Source organism: Oncorhynchus tshawytscha, linkage group LG26, assembly GCF_018296145.1.
Source record: "Oncorhynchus tshawytscha isolate Ot180627B linkage group LG26, Otsh_v2.0, whole genome shotgun sequence".
Classification (NCBI taxonomy): Eukaryota; Metazoa; Chordata; class Actinopteri; order Salmoniformes; family Salmonidae; genus Oncorhynchus; species Oncorhynchus tshawytscha.
In genome coordinates this window covers 30867142-30884683 of record NC_056454.1, presented here as the reverse complement: position 1 = coordinate 30884683, position 17542 = coordinate 30867142, and the positions used below count along the sequence as shown (strand labels likewise).

The 17542-nt window shown below is 47.4% G+C and overlaps 1 protein-coding gene across 2 annotated transcripts; it reads right to left on the bottom strand.

Annotated features, from left to right (window-relative positions):
• Nucleotides 1–7489: 7489 nt before the first annotated feature.
• Nucleotides 7490–12327, bottom strand: arsh (arylsulfatase H). Of its 2 annotated transcripts, none has more exons than XM_024386647.1 (11): nucleotides 12246–12327; nucleotides 10675–10821; nucleotides 10335–10456; nucleotides 10093–10215; nucleotides 9813–10015; nucleotides 9425–9645; nucleotides 9151–9287; nucleotides 8801–8935; nucleotides 8557–8716; nucleotides 8363–8484; nucleotides 7490–8286 (listed from the first exon to the last, which is right to left on the bottom strand). In XM_024386647.1, exons 1-11 carry the CDS (start codon nucleotides 12248–12250, stop codon nucleotides 7871–7873), a joined length of 1791 nt encoding a protein of 596 aa, XP_024242415.1. In that variant the 5' UTR covers nucleotides 12251–12327; the 3' UTR covers nucleotides 7490–7870. The 2 variants fall into 2 exon arrangements, with proteins under 2 accessions (XP_024242415.1, XP_024242416.1); XM_024386648.1 differs by lacking the exon at nucleotides 12246–12327 and adding an exon at nucleotides 11944–12239.
• Between the last annotated feature and the right edge of the window lie 5215 nt (nucleotides 12328–17542).

The following is a 17542-nucleotide window of genomic DNA, read 5'->3' as shown; positions in this document are numbered from 1 at the left end:
AGGAGGCAAATAAAGTCAGGACAGGAGACACTAAAGTTAGGCAGGAGAGGAGAGTAGAGTCAGGAGAAGGGGGAGAGGAGACAGTACAGACAGGAGAGGAGGCAGTACAGTCAGGAGAGAAGATGAGACAGTACAGACAGGAGAGGAGGCAGTACAGTCAGGAGAGAAGATGAGACAGTACAGTCAGGAGAGGAGACAGTGCAGTCAAGAGAGGAGATGAGACAGTACAGTCAGGAGAGGAGATGAGACAGGAGAGGAGAGGAGACAGTACAGTCAGGAGAGGAGCCAGTACAGTCAGGAGAGGAGAGGAGGCAGTACAGTACAGTCAGGAGAGGAGGCAGTAAAGTCAGGAGAGGAGCCAGTGCAGTCAGGATAGGATACACTAAAGTCAGGAGAGGATACAGTACAGTCAGGAGAGGAGAGGAGTCAGTACAGTCAGGAGATGAGAGGAGACTGTACAGTCAGGAGAGGAGACAGTACGGTCAGTAGAGGAGAGAGTACAGTGAGGAGAGGACTCAGTACAGTCAGGAGAGGAGAAGAGGCAGTCAGGAGAGGAGGCAGTACAGTCAGGAGAGGAGTCAGTACAGCCATGAGAGGAGAGAGTACAGTCAGGAGAAGAATCAGTACAGTCATGAGAGGAGAGGAGACAGTCAGGAGAGGAGAAAGTACAGTCAGGAGATGAGAGGAGACAATAAAGTCAGGAGAGGAGACAGTAAGGTCAGTAGAGGAGAGAGTACAGCAAGGTGAGGAGCCGGTACAGTCAGGAGAGGAGACAGTACAGTCAAGAAAGGAGAAAGTACAGTCAGGAGATGAGACAGCACAGTCAGGAGACGAGAGGAGACAGTACAGTCAGGAGACGAGAGGAGACAGTGCAGTCAGGAGATGATAGGAGACATTACAGTCAGGAGACGAGAGGAGACAGTACAGTCAGGAGAGGAGACAGACAGTCAGGAGATGAGACAGCACAGTCAGGAGACGAGAGGAGACAGTACAGTCAGGAGATGATAGGAGACATTACAGTCAGGAGACGAGAGGAGACAGTACAGTCAGGAGAGGAGAGGGTACGGTCAGTAGAGGAGAGAGTACAGTGAGGAGAGGACTCAGTCAGTCAGGAGAGGAGAAGAGGCAGTCACAGTCAGTCAGGAGAGGAGTCAGTAAAGTCAGGAGAGGAGCCAGTGCAGTCAGGATAGGATACACTAAAGTCAGGAGAGGATACAGTACAGTCAGGAGAGGAGAGGAGTCAGTACAGTCAGGAGATGAGAGGAGACTGTACAGTCAGGAGAGGAGACAGTACGGTCAGTCAGTGAGAGAGACTCAGTACAGTCAGGAGAGGAGAAGAGGCAGTCACAGTCAGTCAGAGAGGAGTCAGTACAGCCATGAGAGGAGAGAGTACAGTCAGGAGAAGAATCAGTACAGTCATGAGAGGAGAGAGACAGTCAGGAGAGGAGAAAGTACAGTCAGGAGATGAGAGGAGACAATAAAGTCAGGAGAGGAGACAGTAAGGTCAGTAGAGGAGAGAGTACAGCAAGGTGAGGAGCCGGTACAGTCAGGAGAGGAGACAGTACAGTCAAGAAAGGAGAAAGTACAGTCAGGAGATGAGACAGCACAGTCAGGAGACGAGAGGAGACAGTACAGTCAGGAGACGAGAGGAGACAGTGCAGTCAGGAGATGATAGGAGACATTACAGTCAGGAGACGAGAGGAGACAGTACAGTCAGGAGAGGAGACAGTACAGTCAGGAGATGAGACAGCACAGTCAGGAGACGAGAGGAGACAGTACAGTCAGGAGATGATAGGAGACATTACAGTCAGGAGACGAGAGGAGACAGTACAGTCAGGAGAGGAGAGGGTGCAGTCAGGAGAGGAGAGAGTACAGTCAGGAGAGGAGAGGGTGCAGTCAGGAGAGGAGAGTACAGTCAGGAGAGGAGAGTGCAGTCAGGAGAGGAGACAGCACAGTCAGGAGACGAGTGGAGACAGTACAGTCAGGAGAGGAGACAGTACAGTCAGGAGAGGAGGCAGTACAGTCAGTAGAGGAGGCAGTACAGTCAGTAGAGGAGGCAGTACAGTCAGGAGAGGAGACAGTACAGTCAGGAGAGGAGAGAGTACAGTCAGGCAGTACAGTCAGTAGAGGAGACATTATAGTCAGGAGTGGAGACATTATAGTCAGGAGTGGAGACATTATAGTCAGGAGTGGAGGCAGTACAGTCAAGAGAGGAGAGAGTACAGTCAGGAGATTTGACAGTACAGTCAGGAGAGGAGACAGTTTCGTCAAGAGAGGAGAGAGTACAGTCAGGAGAGGAGACAGTACAGGAATGAGAGGAGAGGAGACAGTCCAGTCAGGAGAAAAGACAGTTAAGTCCAAAGTTACAGTAATTGTAGTTCTCCCATTTTCACTCCCAAACAGGTGTGCCAACCCAACACTCATAGAGAAACATGGAGAGTTGTACAGACAGATACAAAGAAAGACAGAAAGGAAGACCAAAAAAGAGAAAGGCTCAATGGAAGAGAGAGGAAGAGGTAAGGACAGTAAAAGAAGAGGAGGGGGGAGGACCATCTGCCTCTGAGTTTCATAACAGAAAGACCTTACCACCAAACCCTTTCTCTCCCTCCACCTCTCTGCTCTTTTTGGCCCAGGCTCGTCTCGGGTAGATGTCATCAGCCGGTCTGTCTTTCTGACACGCCTGCCTCCTCATCCTCTCCTCTTTCCTCTCATCATCCTACTTCCTCTCCTCATCTCAGACCCTCTCCTGTCCTCACTGTCACTCCATCACACCTCTCTCTCCCATTTTCAACCTCCTCCAGTCTCATCCACCCACCTAGAATCAATCAGATTTTTTGGTGAGAATATTATGTTGTGTGACAGCCTTTCAGACTGCTGGTAAAGGCTTCAACTAGTAGACAGAGCAGTCCTACCAACCCTCTCTGTTCAGTTGGTTCATCTTCACATAGATATGGCATGTGCTTGGTGATTTACAGTTAGAAGAAGTCTTCTCATAACAATGTTACCTCATACTAAGTGGTCACTCCCCGCGGCTGGGGAAAAGGTGAGAGACAGAGGAGAATCAGCAGATTGTCATCATCTCTGTAGGATCAAGAAAGCTGTCCTTCTGTGCGTCTCAAACGACTGCTCTCAGATCAGATGAGGCCGACATTGTTTTAAAAAGACTAACCAGCTGTTGCAATATAGCTCTACATCAGATAAAGGCAGGTCTGACCTGCAGGAGACAGGACAGGTTCAGTATGTCAGAGTGGACTACAGTATGTCTGTCAGAGAGATGAATGGTAGGGACAGCAGTCCCAGGGTTACTGTTACTGATAAGTGACCACCCTCTCTTCCCCTCTCCCCATCTAGTGTCCCCCCCTGCAGATGTTGTTACGATCTTATCACACTGATTCCCAGAAACACAACCCACGACCCAGAACCTCTCCCTCAACCTTTCCATCTTTTGCTGTCTTTATGTTTCTCCCTCTCTGTCCTTCCCTCTCAAAGCTGGGATCATTCATGATAGAAACAGGGATGAACACACACATACACATACATTCACAAACACATAAACAGACAGCGACAGGCCTGGGGTAGTAGGTAGAAGTGGCCCATAGGGAACCCCTACAGGAAACTGTTTCCGTTTACTATTTCCAGGATGTTTCCTATTGGACACAGTTCCTGATGACATCATGGTCGCTGACAGGGCTTTGATGTCTGGGGGTTATGGAGAGAAGAGGAGGAGGGGATGGCTGCATAGGGAAATCACTGGCTGATTAGCAATAGCATATGTGGGGACCAAGAAGGAGGGGGGTGGGGGTGGGTGGGTAAAAACAGAACTGTAATTCTGTCATTTACCTTCTGAAACATCAGTCTTGTGTAAAACCAGCCCTTAGCATTAAGTGGAATGAAATGTGCTTTGACCATAGTGGTTGTACAATGTGCTAAAGCTATAAACTAAGAAAAGAAAGAACTAGAGATATAGCTGAGGCTGCTTGACACGGTAATTTACTTTTTGTATTTCCTGTGGCTGACAGCGTTGTATTCTCACACCCATAGTGCACCTCTTTCCCCTGTAGAGCACTGGCCAATTGAACACAATTATTGACCCAGCGTGTTTAGGAATGCAGAAACTGTATAGCTGCATTATAGCTGTGTTACTGCAGTAGACTGTGTGTATGTGTGTGTTGGTGCGTGTGTGCGTTAAAGCCAGACCAGTGCAGTTATCTGTCCTTCATCAGGCCCCACCTCTGTCAATACTTCCTGTGTTTGTAATAAGCCCCGTAAGCTGTGTGGGGTGAGAGCATGGTAATTAATCAGCGTGCATGTGTGTGTGCCTGGAATATGGGACGTGCAGCAGATGGGGTACTGCTTTGACGGGTCACACACACACACACACACACACACACACACACACACACACACACACACACACACACACACACACACACACACACACACACACACACACACACACACACACACACACACTGGAGCAAGCGCTCACTTAAAGCCATGTTGCCAGTCACAGGCTGGGTCCCCTGTAAAGAGTATGATAATGCTGAACAGATGGGCCACCTATCTCCCAATACAACAACACATCATCACATCACTACACATCATATCACATCACAATATTTAACAACACGTATTCTCACAACTACATACAGTCAAATCCCTAAAACCAACATACACACAAATACATACAGAGAGGGACTGAGAGGGATTTAGAGGGGAAAAGAGGAAGATGTTAGAGAACGAGAGAGAGCATCAGAGGTTAGGAAGGTATTGATTGGAGGGGCGAGAGAGGTGGAGAGGGGAGAAAGGGATGTCTCTGAAAGTAGTAGAAACCCAGCGAAGCCACAGGGATTGTCGTGAGTTAGAACAGAAACTAAAGAAGAGAAACACGCACACACTAGGGTGAACTAGGGGTACAGAATGAAAGCTCTCCAGCTGAGTGTTTCTGTGGTCTAACCCTGGAGCATTATCACACAGGAATCATTTAGCCTGGACCAACACAGAGAGCTGTGCTAACTCCACCATCCTTACAACCATAAATTGACTGAAGATGTCCAATTTATTAGACAGTACTGACAAACTACAAGGCAACATATTCAGAAGCATTTAGCGCAACGTACTGCACCTATCTGGTGTGTGACAATAAAACGTACACATTTTTATGGAATGGACTGTATTCTGTTGGAATAGTTCCACCAAACTAAACTAGGGGGTTGGCTACACACTGGGTACAGAGACACAGTCTTTCTTTCTTATCCCCCCTCCCCCTTTCTTACCTCTCTCTCCCCTTCAGGGGGACATGTTGTCAGCATTTCCACTGAGGTCAGGCCTTACAGTCGATTCTCAGAGTATAGACATGTCATCATTCCTCTGGTTAAAAAGGGACTGGGAGCAGGATGCAGTATATGGAGAAGTATAGGACAAATCATACAGTAGGGCTCTGGACAAAAGTCCTGCACTGCACTGTATAGGGAATAGGAAGCTGTAGCCAGAGGACAATGGACTAAGTGTAGTCATTTATACTGAGCCCCTCTGAGTCCAGTAAGACACTACATGACTGAATGACTCCACCCAGGCACTGACTAAAAGCCATCTGTGTGGATTTGGCTGACTGTTGGGTTATTGACTATTTGGCAGAACATTCCTGAGTCCACAGCAGATTTTTGACTGAACACTCTCACTCCTGATGCCAGGGCAGACTGGGGAGGCAGGTGGAGGATGGGGGAGGGAGGGGAGATTAAGGGATGTTGGAAGATAGGTGGCGGGGGTGGGAAAAACAGAGGAGTCCAGGGGAGAGAGGTTTGGGTGAGTTGTCAGTATATCAGTTCAGGGCCAGAGATCCATATGGAAGCAGCCCTGTGTGAAATTACAACCATGAAACACTTTAGCTTAAACTTGCTCCATTATCCCAGTGTGTGTGTGTGTGTGTGTGTGTGTGTGTGTGTGTGTGTGTGTGTGTGTGTGTGTGTGTGTTTAGTTTGCAGGTGGCATGGAGGCCATTGCTGTGGGTCTATCAGGCCTAAGTGGACTCCATCCATCCCTCTTTAGAACACTTGGCATGATGGAGTTGTTTTGAAAGAGACAAACCGGTTTAACTGTCTGCAATTAAAAGCCTGTGTTTCCCTTGATCCTGTATCTGGTTTGGTCAAATCCATGTCTTAAAGCCAATCAAATGTTCATGTGATAGTCTTCAGTTGATCTGCTATTGTTCAGTCACTCCTCTCATTCTATATTGATTACTTTACAAAACTCTGGTCTCTGACTCAAGCCAGAGTTACAGAGACCTTTAGAAGCCACAGTACTACTGAACTCTGCTGCCAAACATTTGTTTCTCACTGGAACGAACCCTATGCCTCATGCTCTGGATGTATGGAAGTGATTTAATTCCTGTGGCTCTCCTACCACAGCCTTTCTCGTTCTATAGAGCAGCCAGAGTTGGGAAACACACCAGTAAAGATGCTTTATGGTTTCAAGTCGTTAAAGGGCCAGTGACCTAAAAGACAGCAGATAGAACCAGTGGTTGCAGTCGATGTAGGCCTGTGGTGACCGAAGGGTTTCTTCCAGTCCAGGTCAGACTAGGCGAGGCTAGAGAAATATGGACATGAAGCACTGAGTCACGCCGCTGGCCAGTGATCAGTTCTGCCAGGCTTGGCCCAATGACCACAGGGCTGATTCATGAACACAATGAGTGAAGATGACTGACCAGGGAGCAACAATAGGCAGGAGAAAGCCTGGCTGGCCAGAGACACAGAGACCCTAAAAATACCCTACAAGAGCCCTAGACTCAACAGGAGGCCTACACACTTCACTCTAACCATGTCTTCTAGTATAACTTCACAATGACTGTGGTCTGTTTATTTAGATAAGAGCAGTCGTGGCTGTGTTTGAGGTAGAGAGCCATTCATGTCAGTGTGATTTTAGAACACTCAAAAATCCCAAAATTATAATTTAATACAGAACAGAGAATATCTTGAAGGATTAACAGAAGCGAGATGAGATTTTAATCGTATCAGAAGAAAAATATAATTGGTCTCCTGTCCTCACAGTAGAGTAGGATAAAACGTGTCAGTCACCACAACAATATCAGATGCACTGCCTCCATCACTTTCATAAAATACACACACTAATGACCAGTTGGAAGTCAGTGGGTCCACACATTACCACAGATGAAATATTATCCTACTGAAACATTATCCTACTGATTACTGTACAGCATGCACATTGTACTGACGTCTATGTTGCTGTTTGTCTCTGATACACGTGGCTGCAGTGCCACCTGGTGGTACTAAGACCCACCTACAGAGCATAGCTCTCAAAGCTCTCACGGGCCATAGCCTTGGCCAACTCAGTAACCGTGGCCTGTAATAGCAAAGTTACTGTGACTCAGTGGGTTGTTAGACACTCCAGACTACTGGGACCTAATCCTGCACAGTTCCAGGTAAACATAGACACAGCTGAACTAGATCAAAAAAGGAGACCATACATGTACTGCAGCAGAAAGGAATGTTTATTCCAGGGAGCTGGCTCCACCATGTGGTGAAGAGCAGTAACTGACAGGAGCATACTGTACAGTTACAAACTTCAAAGAAGAAACAAACAGATTGTTCAGACTGTTTAGGTTATAAAAATACAAATCTATCAAAATCAATATTGCAAATTACAAGATTGGTCTAGATATCAAAACATAAATTATCTTTGAGCAAATTATTACCATATTTCATATAGCTATGTACAATTGTCTAGACATCATTGAAAACTTAGTCTGAAAAATATTATAAATATTTTAAAAAGCAGTTGATCCATTAAAAGTTCTTCATAGTTTTATGTTCCTCATCTTTCTCTTCACATTTCTCTGCCAGAGGTGTGTGTGTTAGGCCAGAGTAGACGTAGTGTTCTCCGTACAGCCACAGAAGGGGAATGTTCCACAGCATGGCTGCAGCCATGGACGCCACAGAATCTTTTCCCATGACAGCTGGTTGAGAACAGGCTCGGACTGAGGAGAGTGTGGGTCTGGTTGTGTGTGTGAGGGGTGTGAGTGTGTGAGGGTGGCCCGGTGCTGCTCCACGGCCCTGGCAGTTTGCTGTAGAACTTCCTGGTAGCGTGGCTCAGTGTCTGGGGTCAGGGGGCGGGACTCCGAGGGGTCAGTGTGAAGGTCAAAGACGATGGGGGGGCTGTGGTGTGTCACATAACTTCCATGACAGGAACAAACCTTGGTGTCATAGCAACCGCCAGCGCCCGGTGGGGAGAAGTTAGGGGTAAAGAAGTGGACCTTATAGACTGACTCACCTGGGGAGACACACATGTAATGAGACAGATGATGGTGTGTGTTGTAGTGTATAGTAGTGTGTGTGTGTGTACTCACTCCCAGGTGGGTGCCAGCGAACTGCGTTGAGGTAAGCACCACAATAGTGGAACATGAACTCATGCTGCGACCGCTCGGTCCTTCCTTCTAGCACAGGCATCAGATCATAGCCATCTAACAACCTGGAATATACAGACATGAGGATAGGCAGACACACACAAGTACACACACACAACAAGTACACACACACGTACCTGTCGCTGTGTGTTGCGCCGGCCAGGTGTGTGAGTGTGGGGTAGAGGTCCATGAGACTGGTGGGTGTGTCAAACACTCTGCCTGCTGGCAGCCTGCCAGGCCACCGGAATATACCTGGCACCCTGATACCACCCTCCCATCCACCCATCGCCTTCCCACCTGTATGAGAGGAGGAGACAATGTTTTTCACATCTGTTTCATTTTTCCTGATTGCTCAAATGGCTCTATTTGATTGGTTGTTACCTTTGTAGATTCCATTCCAGCCTCCTTTCTGTCCTCGTTCATCTGCGTCTTCAATATGGCCACCGTGGTCAGAGGTGAAATACATCATAGTGTTGTTGGCCAGACCCAACCTGTCCACTGTCTCAGTCATACGACCTGACAGAAGATCAATCATTAATACATATCAGAAACATAACTCATTCTAATCCAACAGAGTGTTGTTGGCCAGACCCAACCTGTCCACTGCTTCAGTCATACAACCTGAGAGCATATACATCATAGTAAGATCATTAATACACATCGTAAACATAATAAACATTCTAATATATCAATGTGTTATTGGTCAGAGCTTTCACACACAAACCGCTCACCTATCATATAGTCCACCTCCTCTACGTTGTCTCCATAGAGACCATGGCGACTCTTCCCAACAAAGCCAGGAGAGGAGAACAGAGGAGTGTGTACGTGGGCCAGAGACAAGAACAGGAGGAACGGTCTGTCAGCATTCCTATCCAACACACAAACAAGCTTTGAACTCTCACCCAATACTGACCCCTAGCCTTTACCCTGAATGTACTAGATTGGCTATATCTATGTGGGGAAAATCTCTAAAAATGTAATGATTGATTGATTGACTGTTCTGACCTCTCTATGAAGCCTTGGGCCTCTCCCAGTAGTCTTTGTGATAACGTGTCTAGGTCCATGGGCTGCTCCACCACTTCCTGGTTCCTCATGATGATGCAGTTCCAGGTCATCAGGAGTTCAAAGGGCACGAACCACACACTGAACGCCAGTAGGCTCAGAAAAGTCACCGCCACGATGACGGACACACTCACCTCAAGCAGACCACACACACGGACACACACCTACAGACAGGGAGAGAGGAGTTAGACACACCCACAAGACTTTCATAAAACCATTTGAATCATTATCATCAAGGCCAGTGAACTGTTTGAGGCACTCAGATAGAGATAGAGTATGTAGAACAGACATGATACTCTGTCATATGGAATAAGGAGTCATTGGACCCTACCAGGCTGAGCAGGGCCAGGGCCCCCAGTAGTGTTAGCTGCCACAGTGTGTTCTGCAGGTCAGCTAGTACATCCTTCCCCTCCCCTGGTCTACAGTCATTGAACAGGGTGAAAGGCAGGCCGTAGAAGTAGCTGAAGCCGTGTGTGTTAGGGTGGTGGCAGTGGTCCCCTCGAAGCTCACAGTTCACACCCAGGTGCCATTTACCTACAGGTACACATCAGTGTGTTAGTGTGTGTGTGGGTTAGTGTGTGTGTGTCTCTCTCTCTCTCTCTCTCTCTTACCCACTAGTCCGGTGGTGTATCCATGCTCCTGTAGTCTCTTAGCGAAGGTGGTCTCAGTGGGGGGTAGACCCCCAGAACCTCCCAGAAACAACAACACCTGCACACGCCCTGTACTGCCCAGACCTACACACACACACACACACACACACACCATGAATTCCAATAACTCCTCTAATGCTTCCAATATTGTCTTTGTACGTGTGTGTGTGTGTGTGTGTTACATGTATACTTGTGTGTGCTACCTGAGCGCAGTGCGTAGCGTCCTGTGTGGAAGGCAGCTCTACTGGGTGTACAGAGAGGAGCAGCAGCTATATGCTGAGTCAACTTCACTCCCTCTGCTGCTAAACGGTCGATATTAGGAGTCCTGAGAGCGAGAGAGCGAGAGAGAGCGAGAGAGAGCGAGAGAGCGAGAGAGAGCGAGAGAGAGCGAGAGAGAGCGAGAGAGAGCGAGAGAGAGCGAGAGAGAGCGAGAGAGAGCGAGCGAGAAAAAAAGAGCGAGAGAGAGAGAGGAAGCAAGTGTTATAAACTCAAAACTGTAGTTGTTTTTGGGAAGGCTGCAGATTGCCTGGTTGCCTCTGCTACCTGATGGTGTCATTGCCGTAACAACCGATGTCCCCAATGCCAAGGTCGTCCACCATCATCAGGACGAAGTTGGGCTTCCTGTCCTCCTCTGATGCTGGGACATCACTTCCTGTAACCAGGAACAGCAACAGGGCCAGCAAACAGAGCCTGGGGGTCAGGTGTAAAGGTCAGGAGCCATTTTACAGAATGTTCACCGATATGTAGATGTATATTGTAGAACAGGTGCGATCATGTTAGTCAGCTAAATTAACTGTTTCCAACTGTAATGGTTCTAAACATTTCACCTCATGGAACAACAGAGGGACAGCCTGATGGAGAGATATAGATCATACCTTAGAGACAAATGGTGCTCTAACCTTCCTACTGTATCACAACCGGCTGTGATTGGGAGTCCCATAGGGCAGCGCACAATTGGCCCAGCGTCATCCAAGTGTGCCCGGTAGAAGCCGCCATTGTAAATAAGAAAGTGTTCTTAACTGACTTGCCTGGTTAACTAAAGGTTAAATAAATAGAAAATGATCACCTATCTGTCGGGGGTGTGTGTGTGTGTGTGTGAAGTCACACTAACTTAACTCAGTGATCTATAGCATGAGGTATGTTCAGGAGGGTGAAACGTTATAGAACGTTAGTTTTGTCAACAACATATACGATTGTCCTCTTATCTTCCTCTGATTTACACTGGTAGCTGATCGACTGACTGATACCTCCTCATGCTTATCTCTCCTTGGCTCCACGCAGATAAAGGCACAAAGTAGACTATGGCCTGCATAGCCTAATATAGTCTGAACAATTAGTTATTTCAGTATATGTATATACTGTACTCTATCATCTACTGCATCTTTATGTAATACATGTATCACTAGCCACTTTAAACTATGCCACTTTGTTTACATACTCATCTCATATGTATATACTGCACTCAATACCATCTACTGTATCTTTATGTAATACATGTATCACTAGCCACTTTAAACTATACCACTTTGTTTACATACCCTACATTACTCATCTCATATGTATATACTGTACGATACCATCTACTGCATCTTGCCTATGCCGTTCTGTACCATCACTCATTCATATATCTTTATGTACATATTCTTTATCCCTTTACACTTGTGTGTATAAGGTAGTAGTTTTGGAATTGTTAGATTACTTGTTGGTTATTACTGCATTGTCGGAACTAGAAGCACAAGCATTTCGCTACACTCGCATTAACATCTGCTAACCATGTGTATGTGACAAATACATTTGATTTGATAAACGTACACTTTCTTTGCGTAAGGAAACAGTCACGCATTAACTTCAGTGTTGTGTAACAGCGCTATAACTTCCTTTAGTTTATGGGTGAACGTCTTAGTTTATGCCAGTCCAGAAGGTCAAACCATTCAGTAAAATAACCTGATAGAAACACAGGTTGAACGTTCGAAACAAAACCAAGCCAAACGGTTAATCGAGTTGCATCTATACACTTATAGATCGCTAAAGGTTATAATCAATGCAACACATAAATTATGCTTTTCGAAATGATGCGCTCAATCCATACCGTCTGCCACATCACCATCTCTTACCTCATTCTGAAACACAATAACGCGATTGATTCAAGTTGCCAAAATATAACACCACTGTATAACTGTCCCCCATTTACCGTAGTTACAGGAGTATGTGCGACATGTTTTACCGATTTGTTGGTATTAAATGCGCAGCTGTGAATCTGAGGGGGGCAGCTGCTCAGTTGCTTGCAGAACTACAGAATCTAAAGCCTTGTTCACACTGGCAGTTTGAAGTGACACAAATCCCATTTCTTTGCATATTCTTTTCGAACGTGTTCTTTTTCTTGCAGCCTGAACATGGAATTAGATATTTCAAGCCAAAATCTGATTCCTGGCCATGCCATGGTCAAATCAGATTTATTATAAGTGATCTTTAGACTGATATCTGGCATATCTGGCTAGCTAAATTGCTTGTTAATTAGTGAATGTGCTAGACAGATAAACAGCTACTGTACCTAGATAGTAGTTGACTGCTGTGGTTAGCTAAAAAGACTAGTTTTGAAAGTTGCATCATCTTATCCGTTGAGGCTTTTAAAGTGTTCTTAAACTGCGCTCTTACAAAAAAGAGCGACACTATATACAAAAGTATGTGGACACCCCTTTAAATGAGTGGATTCGGCTATTTCAGCCACACCCATTGCTGACAGGTGTATAAAATCGAGCACACACAAATGCAATCTCTATAGACAAGCATTGGCAATAGAATGACCTTACTGAAAAGCTCAGTGACTTTCAACGTGGCACCTTCATGGATGCCACCTTTCCACAACAGTTCATCAAATTTCTGCCCTGCTAGCTGCCCTGAAGTGCTGTTATTGTGGCCACACAAGCTCACAGAACAGGACCACCGAGTGCTGAAGCGCGTAGAGCATAAAAATCATCTGTCCTCGGTTGCAATACTCACTACCGAGTTCCAAACTGACCCTGGAAGCAATATCAGCACAACTGTTCGTAGGGAGCTTCATGAAATGGGTTTCCATGGCCAAGCAGCCACACACAAGTCTAAGATCATAATGCGCAATGTCAAGCATCGGCAAGAGTGGTGCCAAGTTCGCCACCATTGGACTCTGGAGCAGTGGAAATGTTTTCTCTGCAGTGATGAAATACGCTTCACCATCTGGCAGTTTGACGGATTAATCTGAGTTTGGCAGATGCCAGGAGAACACTACCTGCCCGAATGCACAGTGCCAACAGTAATATTTGGTGGAGGAACAATGGTCTGGGGCTGTTTTTCATGGTTCGGGCCAGGCCCCTTAGTTCCAGTGAAGGCAGTGCTTAATCTGTAAGTCTGGAGGAACAAAAAGTGAACGCTAGAGGGGTGTGACCTGGGGAGCTCTGAGGTACTGGAAAACCATCATATCATTGCATTAGCATAGTGGTCTAGATTAGAGCAGTAGAGTAGAGGTGCTTGCAGAATTCATTTTGTAGCCAAGGGCCTGGAGAAATTGGGACTTTTATTGATGCATTTCATGCAATTCTATGTCATTTTACATGACTGGAGACTTTAGCCTAATATTTTTTAATACTGCACCAATGATTTAAATGTCAGGCTATTTTGATACCGGCAAACTGAGTTTGTGAGATCATTAAACATGACCTCGTCTTGAATCCATCAATAGCCTAGGTCTAGGAGTGTGGAGAAGACACAAATATTGTACAATATGAGGAGGAAATTATAGTCCTAAAAAAAATGACTATGTATGTATAAAAATATGTAACCAACAATGCAGTTTAAAAAATACTGATAAGAAATAAAATTAACAAGTTATTAAAAAGCAGCAGTTATTAAAGTGACTGTACAGAGTCATAGATGATAACAGTAGGTAGTATCAGTGACGCTGATGATAACAGAGAGTATCAGCGCTGTGAAAGGGGGGTGGGGCAATGCAAATAGTCTGGGTAGCCATTTGATTAGATGTTCAGGAGTCTTATGACTTGGGAGTAGAAGCTGTTTAGAAGCCTCTTGGACCTAGACTTGGCGCTCCGGTACCGCTTGCTGTGCGGTAGTAGAGAGAACAGTTTATGAATTTTTAGGGCCTCCCTCTGATACCACCTGGTATAGAGGTCCTGGATGGCAGGGAGCTTGGCCCCAGTGATGTACTGGGTTGTACGCACTACCCTCTGTAGTGCCTTGCGGTGGGAGGACGAGCAGTTGCCATACCAGGCAGTGATGCAACCAGTGCTCTCAATGGTGCAGCTGTAGAACCTTTTGAGGATCTGAGGACCCATGCCAAATCTTTTCAGTCTCCTGAGGGGGAATAGGTTTTGTCATGCCCTCTTCACGACTGTCTTGGTGTGCTTGGACCTTGTAACCCCTTGGGTTGTGCTGTGGCGGAGATCTTTGTGGGCTATACTCGGCCTTGTCTCAGGATGGTAAGTTGGTGGTTGAAGATATCCCTCTAGTGGCGTGGGGGCTGTGCTTTGGCAAAGTGGGTGGGGTTATAGCCTTCCTGTTTGGCCCTGTCCGGGGGTGTCCTCGGATGGGGCCACAGTGTGTCCTGACCCCTCCTGTCTCAGCCTCCAGTATTTATGCTGCAGTAGTTTATGTGTCGGTGGGCTAGGGTCAGTTTGTCATATCTGGTGTACTTCTCCTGTCTTATCTGGTGTCCTGTGTGAATTGAAGTATGCTCTCTCTAATTCTCTCTTTCTTTCTTTCTCTCGGAGGACCTGAGCCCTAGGACCATGCCTCAGGACTACCTGACATGATGACTCCTTGCTGTCCCCAGTCCACCTGGCCATGCTGCTGCTCCAGTTTCAACTGTTCTGCCTGTGATTATTATTATTTGACCATGCTGGTCATTTATGAACATTTGAACATCTTGCCCTGACGTGCCCGAGCGCTGAGAGAGCACGGCTCCTATACCAGCTTCAGACGCATCCACCTGCACTATGAACGCTAAAGAGGGATCTGGATGAGCCAGCACAGGAGCCGAGGTAAACAAAGCCTTCAGGTCAGGTCAGAGCCCTCAGCCGACCACTGCAGCTGCACCGGTCCCACCTTCAGCAGTGAGGTAATGGGTGCTGATACCTGACCAAAACCCCGGATAAACCTCCGGTAGTAGTTGACAAACCCTAGAAACCGCTGCACTTCCTTTACCATGGTGGGAGTCGGCCAATTACACACGGCTGAAATGCGGTCACTCTCCATCTCCACCCCTGACAAGGAGACGGACTGTTGGAAGAAGAGACATTTCTCAGCCTTGTGATGTACAGGTCATGCTCCAATTGTCGACCAAGCACCCTGCGCACCAGGGACACATGCTCGGCGTGTGTAGCGGAGTATATCAGAATGTCATCGATATACACCTCTACACCCTGCCAATGCAGGTCCCGGAAAATCTTGTCAACAAAGGCCTGGAAAACTGATGGAGCATTCCTCAACCCATACGGCATGACGAGGTACTCATAGTGCCCTGAGGTTGTACTAAATGCCATCTTCCACTCATCCCCTTCCCGGATACGCACCAGGTTGTAAGCGCTACTGAGATCCAATTTTGTGAAGAAGCATGCCCCGTGCATTGACTCGATCCTTACAGTGATCTGATTGATCCCTCGATAGTCAATACACAGTCCGTCCCCCATCCTTCTTCTTCACAAAAAATAAACTTGAGGAGGCAGGTGAAGTGGAGGGCCGAATGTATCCCTGCCACAGGCATTCAGAGACATATGTTTCCATAACCACCGTCTCCTCCTGTGACAGAGGATACACTTGACTCCTGGGAAGTGCTGCGTCTCCCAGGAGATTTATCACACAATCCCCCCGCCAATGAGGTGGTAATTTAGTCGCCCTCTTCTTACAGAAGGTGAGAGCCAAATCGGCATATTCTGAGGGGATGCGCACGGTGGAGACCTGGCCTGGACTTTCCACCATAGTCGCACCGATGGAAACCCCCACACACCTCCCTGAGCAGTCTCGTGACCACCCCTTGAGAACCCTCTGTTGCCACAAAATAGTGGGGTCATGACGGGCCAACCAGGGTAGGCCCAGCACCACAGGAAACGCAGGAGAATCAATAAGGAAGAAACTGATTCTCTCCTTATGACCCTCCTGCGTAACCATGTCAAGTGGAGCGGTGGCCTCCCTAATCAGCCCTGACAATAATGGTTGACTATCTAGGGTGTGCACAGGGAAGGGCATATCCACAGGAACAATGGGAATCCCTAAACTAAGAGCAAATGAACGGTCAATAAAATTCCCAGCTGCGCCTGAATCTACTAGCGCCTTATTTTATTTTATTTATTATCCGTTATTTTACCAGGTAAGTTGACTGAGAACACGTTCTCATTTGCAGCAACGACCTGGGGAATAGTTACAGGGGAGAGGAGGGGGATGAATGAGCCAATTGTAAACTGGGGATTATTAGGTGACCGTGATGGTTTGAGGGCCAGATTGGGAGTTTAGCCAGGACACTGGGGTTAACACCCCTACTCTTACAATAAGTGTAATGGGATATTTAATGACCTCAGAGTCAGGACACCTGTTTAACGTCCCATCCAAAAGACAGCATCCTACACAGGGCAGTGTCCCCAATCACTGCCATGGGGTATTGGGACATTTTTTTAGACCAGAGGAAAGAGTGCCTCCTACTGGCCCTCCAACACCACTTCCAGCAGCATCTGGTCTCCCATCCAGGAACTGACCAGGACCAACCCTGCTTAGCTTCAGAAGCAAGCCAGCAGTGGTATGCAGGGTGGTATACTTTTAGCGCCTTATGCTGGGAATGCGGGGAAAACTCAGGAAATGAAATAAACACATACATGTGAGCAACAGAGAGCTCTGGGTGAGCCTGGTGCCGACTCACCTGGGGTGACACGATAGAGGCCTGCTGCCTCGACTCCCTGAGGAACCCCACCAGCACCGACCAGCAGTGTGCCCTCTGCGACCACAGATGGTGCAAGGAATGGCCCCTCCTCCGGTCACATTAAGTGCAGCACCTCTCAGCTCCATGGGCGTCAGGGCGGAGGTGCTGGGGGATGGAACCGACAGGTCCTGATCCGGACGTTCGTGGGCAGTCAGCAGGTTGTCCAGCCGGATGGACATGTCCATCAGCTGGTCCAAGGTGAGGGTGGTGTTTCGGCAGGCCAACTCCTGACGGACGTCCTCGCGCAGACTGCACCTGTAGTGATCGATCAGGGCCCTGCCGTTCCATCCCACGCTGGCGGCCAGGGTCCGGAAGTCCAAGGCAAAATCTTGCGCGCTCCTCGTCCCCTGCCTCAGGTGGAACAGACGTTCACCCGTCGCTCGACCCTCAGGCGGGTGGTCGAACACTGTCCGAAAATGGTGGGTGAACTCTGCGTAATAGTCCAACGGCACG

Bases quoted from the DNA above. Each gene is read 5' to 3' on its own strand.
- arsh (XM_024386647.1), bottom strand. The intron at 10,016-10,092 runs GTAAGAGAGAGA...GTGTACCTGTAG, and splicing joins ATACACCACCGGACTAGTGG to GTAAATGGCACCTGGGTGTG. The intron at 8,717-8,800 runs GTAACAACCAAT...CCTCTCATACAG, and splicing joins CTGGAATGGAATCTACAAAG to GTGGGAAGGCGATGGGTGGA.